This window comes from Medicago truncatula, chromosome 5 (assembly GCF_003473485.1).
Source record: "Medicago truncatula cultivar Jemalong A17 chromosome 5, MtrunA17r5.0-ANR, whole genome shotgun sequence".
Taxonomy (NCBI): Eukaryota; Viridiplantae; Streptophyta; class Magnoliopsida; order Fabales; family Fabaceae; genus Medicago; species Medicago truncatula.
The window spans coordinates 508367-535765 of NC_053046.1; the positions used below are offsets into that span (position 1 = coordinate 508367).

Sequence of the window (27399 nt, forward strand, 5' to 3'; positions counted from 1 at the left end):
AAATGAAATTGTGGTGTTGAAATTATTGTCATCATTCATCAAGTGTTAGTGGAGGAATAGAATCAAATAGGAAATTTGAGCTCAGGAAGTGGACCCCAAGTTCCTAAGAAAACTAAACTAGTAACTCTGAAATTAAGTTTTCTATTTTACATCTTATAGTTATATGCACAGGGACTAGGGAGTAACTGAATTCAACAATAATTGAATCATGAAACACATGTCAACAAATTAAATGAAGATAAATTATTAGATAAACTTAGTTTACCAGAGTTTGATGCACTATGATAAATTAGTTATTAGTAATTTACTATTGTATCAATGCTTTAAAAATATAATTTCCCCCTAGAACAGAGAAAATAATGTGTAATCAGTGTAGTCTGCCTGTCAAAAGGCCTAGATTAAAGAGATTGATTTCTTTTCCCTTGGCTTCTTCATTCTCAACTTCATCTTCATCAGAAACTGACCAATTGTAAGGAAGCTTGATTTTAGGCTCAACTCTTCTGCTTCTTTGCCCTACATTCTCAATGAACGGCATAGGAAGTTGTGTTTCCGATGTCCTTTTTAAACCCTTCTTGGTTAGCACGCGAAACCCCCATTTCTTCATAATCAAACCATGGCCATCCTCGCCAGCTTTAAACGTGATCTGTGCTCCTGTTTTCACAAAATGGCAGTGTTCACGAGAGATATAGATTACCCAAATATAATTTGAGCCAGCCACCTTATTTCGTTCCAAACTAAGTGGCATATCAAAGCATTCTTCTGTGTGTTCACTTTCAAAGGAAAGACAAAAAGGATATGGCAGTGGCGAGGAGTGAAAACGATATGGAGAACCAGATACTGCCGGGCGATTATCTATTTGAAATGCCACACAAAAGGCAAAACCAACCCAGTCAACATGCATATTAGAGTTCTTTATCGTTATTATTGAACCTTTCTCAAACTTGTAATCAAACCACTGTGGAATCAAAGGGTTTCCATGCAAATCAATATGCTTACGATGCAAAGGAAGAACAATGTCAAAGCCACATCGGAAGTGACGAGGTTCCTGGAACCAGAAGAAAAAAGATGTAGGTATATCAGAGCTAAAGAGATATGTGCAAGGGAAGGCATTAAACTTCACAACTTGATAAATAATGACCAGTGGACTAATGTGCAGTCAAAAATAAATATAACCATAACATGATTACCAGAAGAACATTCTTAAATATAAATTTGAAATATAGACAAAGTCTAGAATTAGTTAGAGTTTTCATAATATCTATGCAAAAATCTAGAAGTGCTTTAATTATGAAAAACTAGAAGTAAATTTTAATTAGGAAGGTCTTAGAAGTAAGTCTACAGTTTTCTAAGTTTTTACCCTTTTCGTATGAAGCAAATAGTGACTGACAGACAAACTGAAGAGGGATAGAGGATGGTATGCACCTTAAATAGTCTTTTTAGCCATTTAAATGGAACTCCCGGATCCTCACAAGAGAACAAGCGTTTAGTCAACTTGGGACAATCATAAATATACAATCCAGACCTATGATCACGGGATCCAGATGTTGTTTTAAAATATCTTCCCACTGAATCTGATTGACCACTCTTGGTTGGGAGCTTTGGCAATCTTTTGAGTCTGTGACAATGGGACAAGTTTAAATATGCTAGATTGGCAAGCCTCTTGAAGGTAGAAGGAAGTGTAGTAAAGTGATTTCCCTGTAGATTTAGCCTTTCTAAACTCTTTAATTTTCCTATAGAATCAGGTAATACCGAAATATTGCAAAAGCTCAAGTCTAGAAAAATCAATGACTCCAGAGGAGAAGGAGAATTGACGGTGGTTGGCAGGGGCAGAGTCGTAAAGTTCCAGCACTCGCAAAGATCCAGAGTCGTAAGAGATGTCATATTATCAAAGATGTTAGATATTGGAAATAGCTTTGTGCAGTGTCTTAAACTTAAGAATCTAAGCTTTGTAAGAGTCCCAATAGATTTATCGATCTTAGATAAATTGATACATCGCTCCATATCTAGATACTCAAGATTTGCTGCTACTGTGAAATCTGGAGTGTTTCTCAATCCTATGCAACCAGAGAGACGCAGAACTCTGAGAGACCATACTCTTGATACACTGCCAAAATCGAGGCAGGTCAGATTGGTACAGTTCTGCAAACTCAAGAATACAAGTTCTGTAAGAAGTCCAACTGATGGATGCACCTGCAACAAGTTTATGCATCCTGTAAAATCTATCCGCTCAAGATTTTGGATCCCTTCAAAACTTGGAGTTGTCCTGAGATTTTTCGAGTTGCTCAGGTCCATCCTTTTCAAACAAGGAAGTCGCTGTGATGGAAAAATTAGCCATTGACATGTTAGTATGTTCTATTAAGTCAATTTCACTAACTCTAATATGCTCTCAAAATGAATAGTAATGATAAAAAAAAAAACTTTACGTAGGCTTACTTGCATTACGACAATCATTTTTTTTCCTTGTTGACTCGGCCATACCATAATATCATGTAAGCTTACTTGTATTGATATGGGAAACAAATGTAAAGAAAACAGTTTAATTGTTTTTTTTTTTTTTTTTTTTTGTGAACCAAGAATTTCCGAGTGTAAATGTGGAGACTAATCCCTTGAGATATCCATTTAAGGGGTTGCCCTTTCCCAAACAGATGTTCTTCCATACACATCAGCCAGAGATCAAATCTCCAACTGAATGGTTATGGGACTCAAATACGTACTACTTGTCTCTATATCTAAAATACTTGTTTATTCTGAGGAGAAAATACCTGAATACCTTCCCATAGTTGTTTGATGTTGCTGTCAGGCATATTCAATTCGACCAGGTCATGTAGCTGAATATTTGATGGCAAAGAATCGAAAGGAAAACCATTCCACGAAAGATAACATAAAGAATTAGAAAGAAATATGGGCTCTCCTGAAAAATTCTTATGGCACAATATGAGCAGTTTCAGATGCCCGAGCTTTGATAAATCTTCAGCCCTCAACTTATTGAATTCAGAGCCATCTTCCTTTTGATCTAGAACTATAGCTTTAACTTCTATTGGTGCTTTCTGAAGAATTAACAAGCATATAAGATAAAAGGGAATAAAAAAGTAAACAGTTTGAAATTGAATTTGTCTTGCAGCATTATAATGTCTGAATTTTGGAGTCTTTCGAGCTCTTCAGTTGGCCTTGAATAGAGGTTATCAGAAAATTTTGTTGGAAACTAATTCTCAAAGGGTTGGTAGGTTGATCTAAGTTGGATTTCCTTCACATCATCTTTTGCCTAGTTTGGTTAATTTGATTTGGGAATTGAACTCTAAAAACTGAATGTTTAGAATAACTCATGTACAAGGGAATCCATGTTTATGATGACCCTCCTTTTTGTATTTCTTTTCGCATGCAAGACATGGATAGCTTTGGCCTTCTTTGTGATATTTAGTGTAATTGGCTTTATGCCATCTTTTCATCATAAAAATATTCAATCCTAAGAGGTTAGTCAAGGGCAGCAAGACAACACCTCATATCTAGCAAGTCTCAAGCGTGAACCCTCACTATCTTCTTATAGCGAGGTAAATGTGGGTTTTCTTTGAATTCATATCTTTTCCCTGTCTTGACCCCCTCAGAAAATGTTAAATAGGTCCTTTTTGCTAGAAATATAAATTGTATTTTTTGTAAATAAATTTAAAAAAAAAAGCAAAAATCATAGAATCCATTTGGAAAGATATGTTACCATTTCTGTCATCATCACACGATGGAAATCCCGGTAAAGCCACAGCCTACTCCAGAATTCTGGCTCATTGGGATGTTGTCCCTGAACAATTTGCCTCCCCAACTCTTGCAACATTCCATGCATATGAATTTCATTGTTTCTAATTGTTATGAGTGATTTTTCAGCAATAAGTGGAATTCCAATATCAGGGTGCAATCCACAAGCATCTAGAATTCCCCTTACATAATCCGCCTTCTCCCCTTTAAAGAAACAAGCAATATGCAGAAATATTTCTCTCTCTCTTGGCTCTAGTCCCTCAAAACTTATCCGAAGCACTGTCATAATTCTTTTGTCCAGTGATGGGTTATTCCGCAATCCATCCAAGGTAGCTCTCCACTGTGTGGCATTTCGGGTACATAAGAAAGAACCCATTACTCTAATTGCTTATGGAAGACCTTGAGCATATTTTAGTACCTGGGGAATCAGCTCTGAAAAAGTGCTGCTTGAATTGTCACTTTTGAAGGCTTTTCTATGCAGAAGATCAAGAGCTTCACTATCACTCATCAATTGAGCCTCATAAACTACATCCGCCCCATACTGTTTAAGAATATGCTCATCTCTAGTGGTTATGATTATTCTACTTCCTCCACAAAGCAATTTCGGATTTATATGCAATTCCTGTAATTGCTCAATTTGATCAATATCATCAAGAACTACAAGGAGTTTTATGTTGTGTAGTCTATTTCTTACAATCCGGGATATTTCGGAAGGACTATATGCCTCTAGATTCTTTTCTCTTATAGTTTGATGAAGAATTTGTTTCTGCACAGCAACACATCCACCATCTCTATAAATTTTGCTAACATTCTCAATAAAGCAACAAGCGTGAAACTGATATGAGATTTTGTCATACAAGACCGTCACAAGAGTTGTCTTCCCTATTCCACCCATCCCCCGTATTCCTAAAACGCGAAAGCCATCATCTGCTGACCTTAACTTCAAAAGCCTTTCTAAGGCTTCTACACGAGGTTGTATTCCAATAAGGTCATCAACAAAGCCTGAGAATTTATGACCCAGTGAATTTATTACTTCTTGAACAATTTTTTCAATCTCTTCAAACTCAGGCCTGAAAGAGAACGGGAAGTTAGATGACTAAGTCATGACCTAAGAAAAGAAGGAAAAAAACATATATGAGTGTGTTTGGATTGACTTATTTGAGCTTACCTACTGACATAAGCACCTGTTAGGCTGTTTGGGAGAACTTATGAAAACAGCTTATGACATGTTAACAAGTTGTTTTCAGCTTATTTCCATAAACTCTCCGGGACAAATTATCAATTTGACTCTATCTTATTTTTTGTTATAGGAACTGTTCGTAGTAAGCACTTATATATGATAAGCTTTTATGCTATAAGTTGCAAATCAAGTTGTTTCTACAAACAGGATGAAATTAAGTAGCAAAATTATTCCCACAAAACCTTAATTAAAAAGACATTTGAAAATGATATAAATTACTTGTTGGCTTGTGACTTATACTTACTTATTCCTGACATCCCAACCAGATGATCCAGCCAAACAGGTCATAGCTCTCTTCCAGCAATCAACCTTGTGTGGCTCGTGTTTGGATATCTTGCTGTGTACAGCAAAGACATTCTGATAAACACCTTTCTGTTTTCGCACATCAGACGGAGCAACATCATAGAAAACAGTGTGATTCAAATTTAACTGGCAATCAGCAATTGTAGCCATTTCATCCAAACACCATGTTGATGAAGCATAATCTTTTGAGAAAATAATAATAGAAACACGTGATTGTCGAATTGCATGAAGAAGTTGAGTTGAAATAGAATGACCTTTGTTGAGCTGTGCATCATCCTTAAAGGTGAAAATACCTTTTCTAATGAGATGAGCATAGAGATGATCAACAAAAGTGTTGCGTGTGTCGGAACCTCTGAAACTGATAAACACATCATATCTATAGCTTTGGATGCTGCTATTAGAAGAAGAACTACAACTTGACAGATCCCAAAACCGTCGCTTAGGCATTGCACCTATCTGCTATAAGATACGAACGAAAATGTTTCTAACTTTGAATCAATTATAGTATAAAGAAACGATCTTAAAAGACAAGTTCTATTGACAATGCCGATATTGCTAGGTTGTATACCTATTCTCTGGATTCAAACCTTGGACGTGTTGTAAGTTTCAGTAGTGTTTATCCTGATCAGAGAAATGAAGTGTAAAAAAACAAACTTAGACTAGATATGATAAAAAGGGATAAATTAGAGCGGAAGTACGTACGTACCCTGAAAGATCGCTTCATGTGAAGGAAGGCAAACTCATATAGTGTGTGTCAAATCCACGTTGTTTTGGGTCCAAAATGCCAGTAGATACGTACATACATAGAGAAAACAACAATGTTTGTGGACTCCACATGCATAGATACGTACATACATACATACAAACAAAACCGAGCATAAAAAAATGGTTAACAACTCTCTCACCAACCAACTGGAAGGAAGGAACCACGAAACAACCACAATTTTAAGATTTTATAATAATAGATAGATTGTCCCACGTTATTAGTTATAAACATTTGCTTTATTTTAAATCAAAAGTATACATGTCATCTTCATATTTCTCATATCATTTAATACTTTCTTATCATCCAATCAAAATTGATTATGACACATTTATTTTATATCAATCGATAAAAAAAAGGATCATGACTCATTTGTTTTTCATGAGCCAATCAAAATAGATCATGACTCATTTGTAAATTAATACATGGTTTCTTTCCTATATAAAGACAATTTGTTTTTCATCATTTTCATCTTTCTCCCATAAAAAATGTATGGTGTATTTTTATTTTCTTGGTAACAGATTATGGGGTTGATTTTCTTTTTTGTATTTGTATCTTAGTTTCTATTGGAGAACATATGACTCCAAATTCAATAAGAGTGCACCAAAGATTTTATGCAAATCTTCTTTCATTTTTAATTTCACTAAGATAATAAAAAAAAAAAAGATGTTAACCCTTTATCTCCGATTAAGGATCCATTTCCTAAAAAAAAAAAAAAAAACCCATTTATCACCAAAAAAAAAATGGTGAAGAAAGAATGTTTATGAATTGATTATCGTTAGTACAATATTACCAAGTTTACTACCTAAAAAAACAAAAATTTACCAAAAATGGTAACAATCACATTTGGATTGAATCCATAACAAAAAAGAGTCTCAACAAACTCACACAACACGACAGCTTTCTCCCTCTCTCTGACTTTGTTTGTTTCTCTCTTGTAAGGAAAACGAATCATTCTACATTTCTACGTTGACAAAACATTATACATAGGTTGTTTTGATTAATCAGGGTACAATCTTGTGTTATTTCTCTCTCATTTGGCACGCAAGCCTCAACATTCTCCTCTATTTTTTCATCATTGAAATATGGAGGAAAGTCCCAAGTTGGTAAGATTTTGCTTTCCTTGATGATTGTAATAACATTTCAGATAACAAAATGTTGTTTATGAATTATTTGATTTTGTGTAGGATTTGTCATCTTGTTATTATGGATGTGGAGATCATGCATTTGAAATGGAGCAGAAGAACACACCAACACAGAGAATGTCAGTTTCAGTTTCAGATCACATGAATGGATTTCAATATCCAACCGAGAAATTCGATAGCTATGTGATTGACATGGATGCCGCCTTCTCTTCAGGCATCAACAAAGATAGTAGTGCCAATGCTAATCCTAGAATTACGGTGTGACTCTCTTTTTTCTTCTTTAATATTTCACTACTAGACTTAATTAATATTCCACATTTGGGCTAAGAACTTTTTATCTTCAGAATCCTAAAACCACAATTAGCACTAATGATGAGTCTATAAAAATTTAAGTTTATTATAATCGGTATGAAACCTCCTACATTTACATACATGGTTTAATGTGATATGACATCAATTTGGATACAGTACTTCTAACATAAATACTTGATGGAGAGAGCATTTTGGCTTATGTTAGTGAATTTGATGAAACAATTTGATATTTCGTAAATTTGAGGTCCCAAATTTCCAAATACATAAATTACATGACTCAAAATAGGGGTTTACTCATCCTATCCTATTTTTATTATTTACAAAAGGAGTAACCTATAAGTTAAACATACTAATTTCACGAAAAAGCATAAATACGGATTGACTTGGAAAAACTTTTGTAGGTCGTCAATCATCATTTTTAGCATTTAAAAAAAAAATCAATAAATATGTTCCACTAATAACTTTACATTATCTATGACCCTTAGGGTGGGTGGGAAGGGTGGCAGTCCAGGACATCATTTTTTAAGGTGCATCAAAATTATTATTTTTACTTAGAGTTAGTATTATATAGATATATTTCTTTTTAACTCTTTGATTAATTCTATTGAAAATATATTTTTAGAGAACTTTGATTATGAATGAATCTTTTGCAAAAAAAAAAAAAAGAAGACATTCAAATAATTAAAAGAACACACTTTATTGATTTGTCAAAGACATAAAAAAATCTTAGAACTGATCCTGATAACTATATAACATTACATTTCAATATTCTAATATATTAAAAAAAAAAAAAAAAAAAGCATGGATCCTTCATCGAGAGAGAGGTTTACAAAGTCACTCTCCATAGTCGTTATATAATACACACACATTCTTCACCATTCATATCGTTACGAAAAACCTCAACGAAACCTTAAAAGACTGGATAATGATAATCTAATCCTTCCCCTCCTACTTTTATATTCAGCTCAAAATTTGCATGCAAATAAAATGGGCCAACTTCCTGTTGTCTTCTTCGTTTATTAGTTTAAGGGTTTCACATTTTAATGTCGTCATTATGTTAATATATTAATAGTATTCTGACCAGAAAGGGTTGCAGAGGAGCCTCTCCAGGAAAGGATCTCAGCGTGGGGTCGACAGGAAAGTGAATGGCCTTTCAATGCTTCAAGTTCATGATATTAATAATAAGGATGCCATCTCTGCTCTATGCTCACCACTAGGTACCATTTCATTTAAACCTTACTTTTATCCTTCAATAAAAGTTCATAATTGAAAATTAATTTTGAGAGCAAAAGCTCTATATTTGATCTTCAAGATACAAAACCAATTTTATTTCATGTTTCAATTCAATTTTGCCTTATCAAAAAATGAAATCAAACCCTACACTAAAAAATGAATGATGTGTTTGTTTGTGCGATGCATCAAGCAATGACGCACGTTTTGCTTAAATCTACTATTTTGAGCTTCATAAAAATCACAGTGGTTGAGCATTGGGACGCGATATTTTTGTTCCCACCACCAAACCAAACAATCACGAAATCAAACATACACTAAAATCGAAGTCTTAATTTATGTCATAAATGATGCTTTTAAACATTTCATTACCAACTTGAATATCTATGCAAGGACAAGGTGGGTGCCTTTGATTGTAAGGTCTCACTCTCACCTAGTTTGAATATATGTATGTGTGGTACTATTTTAATATTGACATACAATCAAGATTTCACTAGCTCGCAGTCTAGTTAATAAAATGGTAGTAAAGTACATTTAGGTTGATAAAAATTGCCTGGCCCTAATAAAATTGGCGGGTTGGGGAAATTGAATTCCAAGTGTTTTTGAACATATATACTCCTTCCGTTTTAAAATATAAGCAAAAATCGGTCAACAAAAATTAATATTTGGTTCAGAATTTGTATCAAATACATTAATTTTTGTTGACCAACTTTTACTTTCTTGGATCGGAGGGAGCACAATTTCAATTTTTTATATGAGCAAAAAGATACATATATTTGGTCTAAATTAGATGAAGGTGTGTGTATCATCATTGAAGTGTTGTAACTACTATGGCAGGGTCATGTACGCCAACGGCAATGGCAGCGGGGTCCCCGGATCATTCCATCAACCCACACAATCATCATCAGATTAACATCATCGGCACCACCACCGCCACCACCGGTGAAAGCAGATTAACTCGCCGAAATAGTTTCATACGATCTTCTTCATGGACACTTGATCCTAAAAGGGTTCTCATTTTCTTTGCCACCTTGTAAGATTAACCTAATAATATATGCATTTTATTGTTGCATTAATTACTCTGGTTTCTATTTTCCATTTTTGGTTAATTTATTTGATTCTCAAACAGGTCAAGCATGGGAACAATGTTGCTGATATACTTCACTCTCATTAGCAATAAGCAAAATTTTGATGGGTATGTGGGTGATATAGGAAGTAGTGAGTGAAACCACCCAATTATTAGGCAAACAATCTCACAATTTAGAAACAAGTTTGAAGAAGACAAAATAGTAGCAACTGAACCTTTTATTATAGCAATTTGTTGCTCAAAAAACAGAAGGAAAAAAAAAGAAAGAGACAGCATCAAGAAATCATACCAATTTTCTCTATTAATTTACTACTAACTGAATGGTACATTGACACAAATACTCTCTTGTTCTCTGTATAATGTTCTCTCAAGTTCTCACATATAACATGACCAAAAAGGTGTTTGAATACTATATTCCACAATAATGCTATGCTAACTATATATGCACTACATAGTTCCTTTATGGAATTTAGATTTAGGAGTATCCCACGTTCACGCATTTTGGACATCGATGGATATTTGATCAAGATCAAGTACAAAAAATGCAAATTTCAATTTTATGATTTAAAATAGGAGTTTAAATATGAACCATATGATTTTGATCGAACGGCCACTAATGTTACGACTGCATGAATGTGGGGAATCTCTGAATATAGAGGAGTCGGATCCTAATTTATGATAAACCTAGGTAGGCCTATTTTGGAACCTAACTTCTGAACATCATCACGAACTTGTTGTCTATATTCTTTAAAGCTGAATTTGCGGTATATAGAGGGCTCTTTGCAACTCTCAATCATGGTGTCATTTGAAGGGCATAAGAAATACGCAACAGAGAACCTTTCTACTCTTGGGTTTGTCACAACTCGATGCTCAACACTCTTATACACTCCATTGCTCCAAGCCTTCATGCATTACATCATTAACAACATATATTAGTCTAATATTATTTAGAGAGAAAAACTAGAAGACCGAGCTAGAAATAATTAGGCTTAAATGTAATATTTGTCTCCTGATTTTGTTGCATCTTTTATTTTGGTCACAAAATTTCTAAATCCACCAATTTGATCCATTAGTTTTCAAGATATCTAACATTTTCTCCAATTGTGCATTTGAGGATGATTTTTTATGATTACTTTTGTGATATAAATTAATGTATATTTTGACGAAATGAAAATTAATCATTAGGAATTTATCTAAAGAGATTTACGTCATTAACTGAGTTACTACTTAAACAGCTTATTTGTCACCTCATCAAAACTCAATCTTAAAATGTATGGAAAAAGTCGACCATTTAAAAAACTACGAACTAAGATAGTGGATTTAAAATCAAAATAGTAAATGAAGCAAAATAGAGGAATCTAAATTCAAAACTGAATTTAAGTCAAATAATTTATTCCCTAAAAAAGAAAAGTCAAATAAATTATATATGTATTTGAGTACCTGAAATAAGTCTCCAATGTTAATTATAAGTGCATCAGGGTTTGGTTTAACAGCGACCCATTTTCCATCTTTCACCAATTGTAAACCTCCAACTTGATCTTGATATAATATGGTAAGGAAGTCACTATCAGTATGTGGCATTAGGCCATGAATCCTAAAATCAATGGGACATGGAGGATATCTGTTCAATCTAAGATAACATGTGTTGGGCAAGCAATTCTCCTTAAAGAAAGATGATTGGTGACCCAATTTCTCTGCTAGGATATTAGCTAATATTTGTGCAAGGTTGGAAACTGTGGTAGCAAATTGTTCAATTATTGAACTGCAAATGCAAACATAAAAGTTAGTTAGGATAATTGGTTTACCACATTTGTCTATGGTATTGCAACTAACAAGCAGGATGTCGCATAAACAAAAATAGAATGTTCAATTTCAATTATTAATATGTGCGCCCCCTTTTTTCTGGTTTTTGGTGGTTTATTTGATTGGGGTGTTTCGCCTATATACGGCACCCTGATGTTTTTGTATTGTTGTTTTTATTGGCCTTTGCGCTTCCTAAGCAGGTTATGCGTAATAAATTTTGCTGTTTAAAAAAAAGATCTATTGGTCTCTTTTTGAGAATGACACATGGGTTCGTTTAAATGGAAAGTGCAGCCGAAAGTTGAAAGAAAAGGACAATCTAACTCATAAATGTGTCTAAGCTTGAACCAAAGTATAATGGTCCAGTTAAAAATAATAATAAATATAAAGGGAAAATTTCTTTTTCGGCATCTATCAATTTTTCACAAGCACCTAGCAAAATGGCTCCTACGGTAGTTAACTATTGTTCGCTTTGAACCATACTTAACTCCCGTTCTGATGGAATTTATACCGAAAAAACTGAAAAACTAAACAAAAGACATTATGTATATAGAAACATCTGATCAATATTTAACTATTGTTCAAGAGCGAACGGTAGATAACTATATTTGGGACATTTTTTATTTTTTTTAAGGTGTTTGTGAGCAACTGCTGCATGCCTGAAGAGCAATTCCCAAAAAAAAAAAAAGAGAAGAGAAGTAAGATGTCCAAACAAAGTTGGGCTTGGATCATCAACATAAGGTGTCTCTATTACATTCTTTCTATTTCTTTCTTAAAATTGTTTCTATTTCCACCTCCACACTTTTCAGAAGTCTCTGGTTTCTCTAGATTTTAAAATCCGAACGTGTAAAAAGGGGGGAGGTTTGCAACTGTTTTAAATGTTCGGATTTTAAAAACCGGACAAATCAGATGGGCCTATGAAAAGTGTGGATGGAAAGAAATTCACTTTTCTTAATCACTCGCTTCCTCATTTTATATCACGATTTTCTCTCATAACCCTCTTTTTTATTTGGCTCATGTTCTTTGAAGATCTAAGGATTTTATTGTTCAGTAGTTTGGAAAAACGCCAGGAGCAACAGGGTTATAAGATTGTCAAGAGCGAGACACCACATCTCTATCAAAATCCTTAAAATATTAGGTATATGAATCATATACAATGACGTGCATAACTAAACATTATATTCTAATTGTAATTCCCTCTCGCAAGAAAAGAAAACAATATATTTATTTATAGAAGGGATAACTAGTGATAATTTTTATTTTATTTTTAGGGATAACTAGTGATAACCTACCTGAGATGAGTATTTGATCCTAGAATATCGGTCAAAGGAATATGAAATGCTTCTGACCAAGATAACTGTTTAATGCATGTAGCAGTTGGTGTTCCCCAACGGTAACTACCAGCAGAGAAGTTCAAAAACTTATCCTCTTTTGTTTTCTTATCAAATGGTTCCTTGAACACCTTCTTCTGCTCACACCTTAATCTGGTTAAAATGTCACTTGAAATTCCATGATTTACAACTTGTAAAAAACCCCATTCTTGTGAAGCATTTGCTATCATAGACTTGCACTCTTCTCTTGCCACCTCATCATCATCATTTAAACGGCTCAGATCAATCACTGGAAGCTCACATTCATTATCCACCATTAACTCATCATTAATAATGTTTTGGTCCTTGTTGAATAGGTTCTTGTATGTCTCTTCAAAGGGTGGGTCCGAATCAATCAATCCCATGCTGGTGAAGGAATTGATTTCTTCTCTTTGAAGAAACTATATAAACAGAAATGAAAAACAGATATGGACAAATCAATTTTTTGTTGTTTTGTTTTTTATGTTTATTTCATCTTTGATGAAAACGTTTTAGACCTTGGAGACAAAGGTAGATTACATGTCTTTTTGTTGAGACAACTTGATTGATTTTCACTTTATTAACCATACATTTTTCAATAAAAATGTATTAAAATTTGTAATAAAAATAACATAGATATAGATAGATGTTTCCAATTAAAAAAAGGCACACCCCTCCTAAATAATTTGATAATTTCAGATTCACACGAGACAATTAACTTGCAAAGAAAATAGTTGTATTTAAATGATAAATGTATGTGTGCTGGCTAGCAATATATGCAATGTACGTATATATCTAGGACTAAGAAAATTGCGTCTATCTCCATATCCACACTCCACATATATAGCTATATGCAAAAGTTACAAAGAAACTCACGTACGGTAACAAACAAACCTGTCTTTGTTTGTGTTTATGATCAATCAAGACAAATTTAGATTTTTCGATAACATGTTAAATTTGTGGCTACTTCAAGTATTTTTATATTTCGATTTCATTGTGTTAAACAACAATCGGGTTTTTTTTTTTTTTTTTTTTGGTGAATAAACAACAATCGGGTTTAAAAGTAAAATAACATCATAAAAAAAATGTAAAAGAATGTCCAAGTTCTCCAAATCTTGAAAATTGATTTTCTTTTTCCTTCTCTCATCTGTTACTGTTTTTTCACGTTTTATACTTGTTCCTTTTTTTACGTTTTATTCTTGTTCATTTGTTACTGTTTTTTTTTTTTTCTTCCTTTTTTCTTGATATGTTTTGGCAATCTTGGAGTCCAATTTTGGTTCTATTATAAATTTGAACACCGTCATTTTGAATTTGATTATATTGTTGTCAATTTGAACACCGTAGTTTTGAACACCGTCATTTTGAACACTGTTATCTTGAATTTGGTTATATAGCAGTCAATTTGAGGAATTTGGTTATATTATGTGAAAAAAAAATTGTGTTTCACTGTAAATATAAAATAAAATAAACCCACACCGCTTGACTGCAGCAACAGTGAAAGAAAATTAAAAAAAAAAATGGCAGCACCAATATTATTAGGAACTTACGTGCAGGAATAAGAGAAATTTAAATAAGCAGCAAGTTAAATGAATTGGAATGTAACAATGGAAAAAAAAAGGAACAAGAATAAAAACAAACGTGAAGAAGCGGTAACAATGAGAGAAGGAAAAAAAAATCAATTTTCAAAATTTCGAAAAACCTATAACAGTGGGTGCATTAATTACTGCTTATCCTTTGCAATCTTGCACGGGTTAGAAAAACTCTTAAATCCTTTCATGTTAAAGATAATAAAAAATATTTTTACTATAATTTTTTAATTAAAAACAATTTTTTTAATATCGTGGTTTCAACAAAGGTAGTGCGATTTATCTATGAAGGAAAATTATAAGTATTATAAAGATAGTTTTCTCAGTATATAGCTACTCGGCAGCCCAAAAGAACATTTGTAAGTTTGTCTTGCAGTGTCAAAATTGATTGTTTTTTCAAACTCAATTATTTTTTGTCTTATTTAATTTAATTAATTTGTTTTAACTTTTTTATATTTGTTGATTTTAGTAAGCAGAAGCGTTTAACTCAAAAATGTAAAATTATCACTCAACTTAATTTTTGAAAAAAAAAACTTTAAATTGGCATGATAGTTGATCATATAGTTGATCATATATCTTTAACCGTATTACAGGGGGGTTTTGTCATACTCAACACATTTATACAAAATAAAAGCCAAGAGAAATAATAGGAGTACATATAAAACATGTAGTTACGGCCGGGACCAATTAAATATTGTCCAAAACCTTGTGAATGATAAGTTGACATCTGAATTAATTAAAAGGACAACTTTGAATAGTATATACCAAACACTCCTATATATGCTATGCTAGCTGGTTAATTTAGATACCTGATTAATTAAGAACTTGTGAAATTTTCTGATTCTTGATATTCTTTACGGAATTAGCAGAGAAGACCCAAGCAGCACTGAAATACAATAATTTCAAACAAACGTCAGTATACTATACTATTAATTACATTCTTGATAAATGTCAAAGTGGTTGAATTGAAGACAGAAGATGTTTTGCGTGCATAAAGGATTACATTGCATTATAGAGAAGAAGAATAGCTATTTGAACATTCATTCAAGTTGAGCTTCAACTAGCTAGCTTATGATATATATATATATATATAGGAAAAAATAATCAATTATTGTAAATACTTTTTATAAAAAATAAGCAAAATTATTATAAACTTATATAAATGAAGGAAACATGATGATTGAAAGCTTATGCTAAAGAGAAGACCACGCGGCTAATGGTAGCATCAGAGAATACATATCTAGTGGCATTTTTAATTTTGTTCCATACATTTTGAAATATATATATACTGAAGGCATGTGCAATTTTATTTTATTAATTTGAAATAATATTATAGAGGAAAGGAAAGGAAAGGAAACATATGGAAAAATTGATTTAGTGGTAGGAATTTACCAAACATATACACATGAAATATCACACATTTCAATTATGATGTTATGAGTATTTCGAAAATAAATCATTTTATGTTTGTCAATTTCTTCCAATCATGAACGGTCTCTGTTTGATGTAACGTGAAGAGCAGAGACTGATAAATGGAGACTTGGAGGAATGAGAACCATACTCGTGTATGGTGCAATGTGGTGCTATTCAAATTTTTACATGGGTTAATTTTACTTCAATGTGTCATGTGTATGAGAATTGCAGTTGACATATTGCATAAGGTTGAGATACACGAGTAATTTATCTAAATGTTCTTCGATAGTTAACTGCCGAATTTTTAAGAAATCAGTTGCAGTTAATTACCGATGTTTTCCTCGGCAGTTAACTACCGAGGTTTTCCTGAGCAGTAAACTGCCGAAGCATCCTGAAGCCAAAGCAAAGGCAGTAGCTTCATTTCCTAAACATGTAATGTGTTGCAAACACAACTTATGTACCTTCTTTTTTTTTTTTTTTTTTTTTACGCATAATGGTTCAAATCACAAAACAAATATTGGCACAAATGCACAACTTAATTAAACCAACATTTTTAGCATTAAACAAAGTAAAATATCCCAATGAAATGAAAACTGATGTCATCAAAATACGAATATACAAACCAATGTCATCAAAATACAAAAACTAAAAAACAAATCCTAAAAAACGAACTACTGCTACTCCTGGTTCTGCTGATGCTGCTGGTGCCACCTCCTCGGCCTTTGGCCTCGCCTCCTGGTCAAGATCGGTGCGATCTACTCCCTAACATGAGTCATGGCCTGAAACCACTGCTTGAAGGCTCATGACCTCCTCCTGGCCTATCTGCGCATTAGTGTAGGCAACAACGGCACTAACCATGTCATAGGTGTCGCCTCGTACCGCTCCCACCGCTCTGCAATGATCTACGATTCATTTGCTGGCCTCGGAAGATCTCCTGGAAGAGGTGGCAAAATCTGAGGGTGAGACACCTTAGTGTACCATAACACATAGCCATCTGCCATGTATTCTCTTGTGCCTGCTCACCCCAATCGGCCGCCTTAAACGTGTGAGTGCGGAAGTCGATGAATGCCTGTACAATCTGAGGCGGTGGCAGCTCTACAACATCCGTCGAATGTCTAGGGACGCTCTGGACGTATCCGTACTGCCTCAAAACCCTCTCGGGCAAGTGACGGTACACCCTACGAACACCGCACATAATCCAGCATGAATACCAGAAAACCTCCTCAAAATCCTAGATCTCCCTGTGCTCTTCGTACGACCTCCAGCATACGTCATCAAACTGAATACGATCAAACAATGAGCGATACGTCACCCCCTCTCCATGACCCTTCTATAACTTCCACCTCGCCGCAACCGGATAATTTTCCATGTAGTCGGTGTTGGGATCAACACTGTAAAAGCCAGGAAAATGCGGCAAAAACCATGCCTGCACAAACCAAACAAATCACATTTATAAATTATTACGCACAAAATCAATATACACTTAATCATTTCTATACACTTAATCATTTGTATCCATCATAATTCTCATAACCTAAACTAACTAAAAAATCAATATACACTTAACTAAACTATAATTAACATCATTTCTATAATTTTCATAACCTAAACTAACTAAATAAGCAATATAATTTTCATTGAGGTATTTGATCAAACACTTTGGGTGCAAAGTATAAAACATATTCAAATTGTGTTCATTTGCCACCATTCAAAGCCACATTATGATTTAAACAACATAGACAACAACTACATTCATTTATCAATTCATAAACTACACATGCAATCATCAAATTGTCAATTTTAAAATCAACCCTAACCACATGCAAACTACTCTATTTTTTTTTTAAAAATAAACCTAAACAAACTAACATTATCATTAAAATGATTGATACAACTTACTTGTGATAATGTACAGTTGATTTGCTTGCAATTCATGAAAATGGCTTTGGTGAAGATTGGAAAGAATTTGAGAAGTTTGGAGAATTCTTGAAACTGAAATGTTTGTGTTTCTGCTTCTGGTTATGTTCAACACGCCTCGATAGTTAACTACCGATTTAATTCATCGGCAGTTAACTGTCGAGGAGGCAAAAACGTACTTTACTTGTGTTTATCAACCTTATCAAATGTGTCAACAACAATACTCCATGTATATTATTATGTATACAGTAAATATGTATGTGTTATCTTTCCAACAAAAGAAATATATTCAGCTAAATATTTAAATTAACTCAAAGGAGCAACTGATATATTCTCCAGCATTTTTCTCTCGAAAATAAAATATATATTCTCCAACATTTGGTCGTTCAAAATTTTCTAGTGGCCATGATAAGAGACAAAGGCATGTGCATTGCCCACACTACAAAGGACACAAAAATCAGCACCGTTGGTTCCATGTATCCCTCGCTTTGTTGTTGTTGTTGTTGTAGCAGAGCATTAAAATATCCTAATCCGATACCGATACTAAATTTTTTCATTTTTTTTAAGGAGCAAAAATGGATTAAAATATCTCAATCACAAGAAGTGTCGGAGGAGAACTAAAAAGAAAAACTATATGTTACATCAATTTTCTAAAACAAAGAAAGTTAGCGCTAAAGCCACAACAAACTTGCCAAAGAACACCAAAAAACTGAAACAAAAAGAAGCTAGGTAGCTACTCCCAAGCACAAAAGAGAATTAACCCACCATGTGTGATATTTAAAAGCAAAATTTGAATGGTTTGTCTTCAACCACCGGAAGGATCGTAGCTTAATTTTATCTATATATTGATGAATAGAATTTCCTTTTTGTTGGAAGACTCTAGAGTTCCGGTCACGCCAAACAATCCAAGTACGCCAAATCAAGTAGAAAGTAGAAGAAATAGTTTTATATGGATTTTAAATTATTATTATTCCTCCCTCTTATAATAATCGTCATATTTGCACTTTTTATCTCAAAATAGTTATGATTTTAGAATATTATCAATGTAACAATTTTTTTGTCAAGTAGTTTAATGATTAAAAATTCTTCTTTTAAAAGTGAATAAATGATATGTCTGGGGTTTGAACTCCGCCTTCTCCATATCACAATGCATGTCTCAAGCAATTGAGTTAAACTCATATAGACTAATCAATGTAACATTTAATTGTGAACACAATAACACCCATTGAAATGGGTTGCATATGTACTCATCATCCAATCTTCAAAGGTTATGTCATATTTTTATATTAATTTATTTTAAAATAAATTTAAATGTTACACAAATTTTGTCTATAAAGCACCGATGCACAACTAAAACTATAAGGTACGTAAGAATTTACCTTATTATTTTTTTATTAAACTGATATACTTTATTTATTGAATTTAACTTCACTTCGCTATTCTACTAACACCAATTTATAAAAGTGAATTAATAAAATAATATTTTCCGTTCCAAAATGTAAGTTAATTTAGTACCAATGAAATATTGATGTTATGTTTTTTTATTATACTCTTATAACTATTCGTTACGATATCTTCTTTCAACTCTTTAATTTTTATTTTCCATACTATAAATGAAGATAATTTTGTAAAATGACTCATAATTTCTCTTTCACATGCAAGATTAATAGCATTTTTAATTTATGTGAAATAGTCAAAACAACTTATAACTCAAGATGGGTGGAGTAATAATTTTACTAATAAAATGAACTTAACTAATCATTTCATTAAAAATTATGCGCAACTCGAATGTGACGTTCATCTTGAGATGCAGAAGTAGATCTATTCACCTCTATAGACAATAGTACATTAGTTACTAAGTTTTTAATTTTACTTAATTAAAAGTGACTCCAAAAAGAGTGTATGACTGACTGTCATAATTTACTAAAACCTTTTGTGTCAGGGATGGCAAAGTGGGCCGTTCCACCCCGTTTAGGTGCCTCGTCTAAGCCCTCTTAAATGGGACGAGACGAGCCGAGTCAAATTAGGTAACCGAGTCTAAAATCTCACTTGTCCCGTTTAGTGGCGGACATACGAATTGGCGGGCTGGCTCGCCAATCAACATTTTTTTTTTGAGGATAAAAACAACTATTTTTAATGCATTTTTTTTTACAACTTAATTATTACAAAAAACTATGTCGCTTTTACCGTAATGTTTTTTACTCAAATTAAAAAAGTTGTATTATGTTTGTTCTTTGCTTTGGGACTTCGGACCCTCTATTGTAATAAATTAAAACAAGTTTTACTTAAAATCATTATCATATCCATACGTAACCAAAAACATTATAAATGAACCCAATCTTCCAAAAAAAAAAAAAAAGCATTATAAATGAATCCAAGTAAAGTTTTAGTCATATTTCTTGACAAGTAAATCACTTTCATAATATAAGTTGAATTTGAAAAGAGACTGATTTTTTTTTTTTGAGTAATTTAAAAGAGACAATGATAAAAGTATAAATTTTCACATTAGTTTATTATGTTTTTTAAAAAAAAATCATGTTATTATGACCATAGATGAGACAAGAGTTTTTAAAAATAAAAATAAAAGATGAGACATGAGTTTTACTTTACCACGAGTGAGAACAATGGAGTAAAAAAATAAAGATTTTAAAATAATGAAGAAAAAAAATGGGGATATTAAATTACTATAAATAGTTTCCCCCTACCAAATCCATCACAAACTTGAAGGTCAAGGTTCCTTGTGACTTATTCTTTGCTAATATTTCGATTCTAACTCTCCTCATTCCCTTAACTTCCATAACCTTACTCCAAAACTCTTCTCACTCCTCACCATTTTACTATTTTTATTATTTAAATCTCTCTTGATTTTCTCTCAACATTAACATCATAATCATTGTTTTTTTTTAATGTTAATATTACCTAGAGTCTCAGTCCCAGTCTCTAGAAGCTCGATCATTACAACAATTTCTCATATTCCATCATGCAAATGCGAGAGAGATTGACAATAGGATAATAATAAGACATGTCAAACAAATGGATATGTCAATTGTTATCATTAGCAACATTGTTGATTTCATACAATGTCTATGTGTGTGAATGTCAAGAACCTGAGGCTCTCCCTCCGTCAGCTGAAAATTGTAATGGAGTTTTCATTTCGTATGATTTTCTTGATCGGAGGAAGGGATTTCCTCGGGTCAAGAATGTCACGGCACAATCTTGGTCCTTTAATGCAACCGCAACAGTTCTCAACACAGGAAAAGATGTACTTAAAGCATGGAAATTGTTCATAGGATTTCAACATCATGAGATCCTTGTCTCTGCAAATGGAGGTATTCCATTTGAAGCTGGTGACTTTCCCTCTTCTGTTGGAAATGGGACAACCTTAGTAGGAAGTTCTCTTCCAGATTTGGAAACCTCCATCGACACAGCCAATGATTTGTCTCAAATTCAAGCACTCATTCAAATTGCTGGCACCCAATTTGGAGTTAGGCCACCTGCAATTCCCATGCCTAAAAACATCAAGTTGGTGAATGATGGATTTAAGTGCCCCCGACCAAGTGTCCGTAGTGAGTATTTTTCTTCTTCAAAGCATCATTATTATTATCATACTTTTTTTTTTTTTTTTGAAGAAGAAGCATTATTATTATCATACTATCATGTCATATTCCATGTTGATCCCTCTAATTCTAGAGTTCGAACTTCGACCTCTATATATACCATGTGATGTTCCTACCAACTGAGTTAAATCTAAATTAATTGATTGACTTCTTCCTAACTTATGCATTTGAGATTGAATACGATCTTATTTGACAATTCAAAAGGTTACATGTCATTATTTAGGATGATTAATACTTAACAATTAATTTACATTCCATCAAAATATTCACTTTTCAAGTCATTGTCACATAAGTATTCACTTCTCAAATCATCAAAAACCAATCCCATATGCATATTTGAAAAAATAATTAGACATCTTGAAAACTAAGAGACTAATTAATTTGTGAATATAAAAATAAGGAATCAAAATCATAAACGTGACAACAAAAACCAATCCCAAATGCATATTTGAAAGAAAGAAAAAAAATTAAACATTTTGAAAACTAAGAGACTAGATTTGTAAATTAATATATATATATATATATATATATATATATACATATATATGGACCAAATGTTCATGAATTTAATTCAGTTGGTAGGGATATGACATTATACGTAAGGGTTAGGGGAGCCTCGAACTCCCACTTATTCATCTTAAAAGTTGAATTTTCATTCATTAAACTACTTAACAAAAAAACGAAAATCATAAATGTAACAAAATAGAGAGATTAAAACTGCATTTATGTCTTATAATTATTTCAGTAGTTTTAACACAATTTTGTTGATTTTATTATCCCATTAAGTAATTCTAACTATATTTGATAGAGAGTTCCATGTGGGCATGTTGTAAAAGTGATCCAAAATTCAAGTCAAAACTTTTGAAGACAAAATTCTTACCACGTCAAAAAGGGGATCTGACCATAGCCTATGATGTTCTTCAATCGTATGACAGCAGCTATCTAGTTCAAGTGACCATAGATAATAATAACCCTTTGGGAAGGTTAGATCATTGGAACTTAACATGGGAGTGGACAAGAGGTGAATTCATACAAACAATGAAAGGTGCTTTCACACGTGAGATAACCTACACAGGTTGCGTCTATGGTGTTGCTGGACAATACTACAAGGACATGGATTTCTCCAAAGTAATTAATTGTCAAAAAAATCCTGTAATAAGTGATTTGCCTCCAGAAAAATATAATGACACTGAAATTGGTAAAATACCATTTTGTTGTAGAAATGGAACTCTTTTACCAATACTTATGGATCCAAGCCAATCCAAGTCAATTTTTCAAATGCAAGTTTTTAAATGTCCACCTGATTTGGATAAAAAATCTATTTTCCCACCAGCAAGATGGAAAATAATGGGAGTTCTTAACTCAGCTTATACTTGTGGACCACCATTGAAAGTTGAACCGACAAAATTTCCAGACCCTAGAGGACTTGATGCTACAACTTATTCTATTGTTAGTTGGCAAATAGTTTGTAATATAACCAAACCAAAACATAGGAGTACACGTTGCTGTGTCTCTTTCTCTTCTTATTACAATGATTCTATTGTGCCATGCAACACGTGTGCATGTGGTTGTGATGATGATGACACAAATCGTCATTGTAATCCAAATGCAAGAGCAATGCTTTTACCTTCAGAAGCTCTTCTTGTACCTTTCGAGAATAGAACATTGAAGACAGTTGCTTGGGCGAAATTAAAGCATTTTAGGGTACCTAAGAAATTACCATGTGGTGATAATTGTGGAGTTAGCATAAATTGGCATATAGTTTCAGATTACAAAGGTGGATGGAGTGCTAGAATCACTTTGTTCAATTGGAAACCATTCCCTTTTGAGAATTGGTTCACTGCAATGCAATTTAAGAAAAGTGTTTCTCTTGGTTTTGAGAAAGTGTATTCTTTCAATGGGTCATTGCTTACAAAATTCAACAACACTATTTTCATGCAAGGATTACAAGGAACAAGCTATTTGATAGGTGAAGACAATGGAACATACCTAAAGGTTCCTGGAAAACAACAATCTGTTATTTCCTTTACCAAAAAATTCAAACCGAATATGCAAATAGCAAAAGGAGATGGGTTCCCTTCAAAGGTTCTTTTCAATGGAGAAGAGTGTTCAATTCCAACCCAATTCCCTATGCAAACTGCTAACCAGCAAAATGTATATTTAGTACAAGAAATATTAGTCTTAGTTTTAGCTTTTACAATGAATCATATCTTGTATTAGGAGGATATATGCAAGTGTTAACAATAGTTTAATAACTTTTATAATGAATCCAAAATGACGATGTGGCTAAAGATTCACATATATGTGGCATAAATGATGTGGATATTTTGATGTTGTGGCATAGAAGAGATACAATTAGCAGTTTATTCAATCTAAGCAATATCAGAATTGGAAGTAGCAAATTTAGCTAAGTAGTAAGCTATTTGGTTTGCAACCTTATTTTCTTTATAGTTAAAATAATTAAAAAAACCAAAATTATTTGTCTCCATACTAAAAATATGAAGATGAAGGCGATAGAATTTGTGGTCAGACCAAATATCACACAACAAAACAGTCATAATATAAAATTTTAACAGAATTTAAATTTATAATTGTTTGTTACTCTTTTGATAGTACCGTTATTACAGTCTTTATATCTTTCATGTGCTGATCACATTTGGGCAATGATTCACCCATGCGATGCACTTGAACCGTCGTTGGTGAAGTCCAATACACTCAGGCCCCACAAACACTCACTCAAAGAAAACAGTGAACAAGATGGAAGTTGTCAAGAGATGTTTCTCGAGGCAAGATATTATTCTTTTGTGATGGCGGTGACGTTATTTTTTTAGGCGGAGGTGGTGATTGGTGGTTGGAAGTTCAATGCAGAAAAATAAACTCACTTTCTGGAACGTTATGTGATGGTGTGAGAAGTGAAAAAAAAAAAAAAAGATAGATCCATAAATAAAATAACTTGTTAAAGTTAACAAGTTTAGAAACGTGGCAAGCGAGTATTGGAGCGAATGGGTTTAGAATTTCTCTTATTCACAATTATAGATTCTAAGAAATAGAATAACAATCTATCTTAAGTTTTCATTCTAAATATAGATGTTAATATTTGATAATCACTTTTAATCTAGAATTTAATGCTTTTGGGTCGTTTAATAGGTTGGGAAATTGTCGATTAAACGATCAAATCAACTTTGTGATTGTTTAAATGTTTGGGAAATCGACAATTAAACGATCCCTTAGAGATAACGATATCATTTGGACACGAATTATTTAATGCTTGGTCAACGACTCTAACCCCAGACGTGAATTGCCCGACCTCGTCTCAATTTTATCGCTATATTCCAATTTATATTAGTTTTTAATCAATCAATCATTTGAACTATAAGTTTAGAACGATAACGATTGTTGAACGGCTTGAATATCGCGCTAGTTCCTGTGGAGACTATACACAAAAATACTTACTTTTAATACTACATCACATTCTTTTGAGGGAAATCTCATGTAACCAAAAGAGGAGACATGAAAGGTATATGCTAAGGGTTTCTTCATTTTGGATGGGATTCAAGGATTGAGAAACACATAAGAGTGAAAGATATGTGTGCAACTTGGATGAATTTTGAGAGGCTGAAAGAAGAAATCCTTAGGAGATCAAATGCTAAGGGTTGGTGCCTTTTGGGAGAGATTCTATAATTGTGAAACAATTCATAAAAACCTTGGGATAGTGAAAATGATTGTAAGAGGGTAAATGAGAGAAATTTAGAGGATGTTCTTGGTGAACATTAAGAGCTAAATTTTTGCCATTTTTTTTAACTCTCTAGTAACTTTGTGTATCTCTTTTAATGACTCATTGAAAGTGGATCTAACAAATCTCTCTCCCTATATGAAGGTCATTGTTAGGCCGAACTTGGTCATAAATTTTGGTGTGTCTGTTCTTATGCTTTCTTTATCTTTGTTCTTTTATTACCATTGTGGTTTTGTTTTACACTTTGTTTCTTGTTGGTGCTTGAGATAGTTTGGCTATTTGTTGACATTGATACATGCCTTACATATCTAAGTTTATTTTGATTTTCAAATTCACAATAATTGGCCCCCACTGTGGTGCAATGGATGAAGTTTTTCAAGTGAGTACCACGGGTACCAAGTTTGAAATCTTAGAGATGGAATCAAGCTTTATTCAAAGTAAAGTATATGAAAGTATTGAAGGGTGAGGCGGTAATATCGATCAACCTAGCACAATCATAAAAGACCAAGATGATGGATATGACAAGGAGTGACGTTATTTATGACGAAAATGATGGATATGACAAGGCATGAAGATTTAACAATGAAAGCTAGTGGGACTACATAAGGTAGTTGGAGTGTTATTAGAAGCTTGTGGAACTAGCGAGGGTGATTGGATGCAAGTGAAGGTCAACGTCTAAATCAAGGTTCGAGCGGGGCTTTGGACATAGTCGGTTTTATCTTGAAAAGTTGTTCAAGAAATGTAAAATAAATAAGAGTGTTGATGGCCTCACCATTGATTTACATGCATGATGAAGAAATATTGTGCATGACATGAAATATCATGTGTGAATGGTAAGAAGAAAAAAAAAATGGTTTTTTACTATTGAATACACAAGAAATATGGTACTGATGCACTCGTTGTTCAACATGCCTTGTGCACGGTTCAACATGCAAGGTGTGTGTCACAAGGTGCATAGGCACGGGCGCAAGGCCTGCAAGAAAGTACAACAATATTGTACGATTATGGCAGTGCGCAAGGCATGTGCTTACAAGGATAGGATCCATAAATTGCATTTTTTTTCATTCTTTTGAGGGAAATCACATGGAACCAAAATAAGAGATTATGAAAGGTATACCCAAAGGGTTTATATGTTTTGGGTGGGATTCAAAGCTCATGAAACATAGAGTAAACAAATGAGAGCTTGATGAAATATTATATCTTGTCATTCATTTTATCTCTTTGTAGTGACTCATTGATAATGGATTAGAGAGAGATCTTTCCCCTAAATATATGTCATTGTTGGGCCGAACCTAGAAACCAAATCTTAGTGTATTTCTTCCTCTACTCTCTCTATCTTTGTCCTTTGATTAAGATTGTGATTTTACTTTACAATTTTTTGCTTGTTGTTACTTAGACTGTTTGGTTGTTGCACTACTAGAAAAACGTGATTTCAAAACATCTAAATTTATTAGGTTGATTTTATTTATGATTTGAAAACATTCATTATCCTCCTCCTTCGTCGCAATTTCTTTCCCCGAGTGTTGAGTCACCAAGCATTCGCCACATTAAGTTTTTTCAAACTTTCAATCCAACTCCCCTAATGGAAACCAGCTGATACCACTGCATCACTTAAAATTAAAAACTTACCTATAAGACAATGATACCGAACATAAAATATTTTCATAAAAAAACTTAAAACTATGGTGCAAGTAATTAATAAATAATTCAACTTAACCAATTACCAATGGTATGTGTTTAACCAATAAAATATTTACTATAAACTACAATGACTTTAGACTTATAATTTATTTTAGCCCAGCTAATAATTCACATTAGATTAATTGGGCCAATATATTAGACTCGTTCTGTTTTGAAACTCCAGCCCTAGCCCAAATATTAATATTTTTGTTTAAAAGGTATCATCTTAAGTCTCATCCCTAATTTCTCACTCATTTACCTAAACCTAAAGAACACATTGCCTCTCCGCGGCTACGGCTGCGGCTGGCGATGATCATTTCTCCCAAAAAAATTCTCTGCGGTCCAACATCGCTTTAATATCTACCACCAATCAGGTATTGATTTACATTATTTCTCTCCTAAATAAGTTATTTTTATCTATCTTAGTACTCGATCAATTTTATTTATCATTTTAATTGATTTAAATTTACCATTGTGTAG

General features: G+C 33.1%; 3 protein-coding genes and 1 pseudogene across 5 annotated transcripts; 2 read left to right on the forward strand and 2 right to left on the reverse strand.

The window, feature by feature from the left end:
• Positions 1 to 220: 220 nt before the first annotated feature.
• On the reverse strand, positions 221 to 5986 carry LOC11437605 (disease resistance protein RUN1-like; annotated as a pseudogene).
• Positions 5987 to 6825: 839 nt separating this feature from the next.
• LOC11440417 (uncharacterized) lies at positions 6826 to 10047 on the forward strand. Of its 3 annotated transcripts, none has more exons than XM_024783809.2 (5): positions 6826 to 7156; positions 7238 to 7453; positions 8580 to 8724; positions 9575 to 9770; positions 9867 to 10047. In XM_024783809.2, the coding sequence occupies exons 1-5, from the start codon at positions 7136 to 7138 to the stop codon at positions 9961 to 9963; spliced, it is 675 nt and encodes a 224-aa protein (XP_024639577.1). In that variant the 5' UTR covers positions 6826 to 7135; the 3' UTR covers positions 9964 to 10047. The 3 variants fall into 3 exon arrangements, with proteins under 3 accessions (XP_024639577.1, XP_024639578.1, XP_003610658.2); XM_024783810.2 differs by having other exon boundaries at positions 8604 to 8724; XM_003610610.4 differs by having other exon boundaries at positions 6827 to 7156; positions 8592 to 8724.
• A 52-nt stretch (positions 10048 to 10099) lies between these two features.
• Positions 10100 to 13533, reverse strand: LOC11440129 (gibberellin 2-beta-dioxygenase 8). The gene is made up of 3 exons (XM_003610611.3): positions 12917 to 13533; positions 11265 to 11586; positions 10100 to 10726 (listed from the first exon to the last, which is right to left on the reverse strand). The coding sequence occupies exons 1-3, from the start codon at positions 13357 to 13359 to the stop codon at positions 10493 to 10495; spliced, it is 999 nt and encodes a 332-aa protein (XP_003610659.1). The 5' UTR covers positions 13360 to 13533; the 3' UTR covers positions 10100 to 10492.
• Positions 13534 to 20911: 7378 nt separating this feature from the next.
• On the forward strand, positions 20912 to 23726 carry LOC11444203 (COBRA-like protein 10). Its single transcript, XM_024784091.2, has 2 exons — positions 20912 to 21455; positions 22315 to 23726. Exons 1-2 carry the CDS (start codon positions 20912 to 20914, stop codon positions 23724 to 23726), a joined length of 1956 nt encoding a protein of 651 aa, XP_024639859.1.
• Positions 23727 to 27399: the final 3673 nt, after the last annotated feature.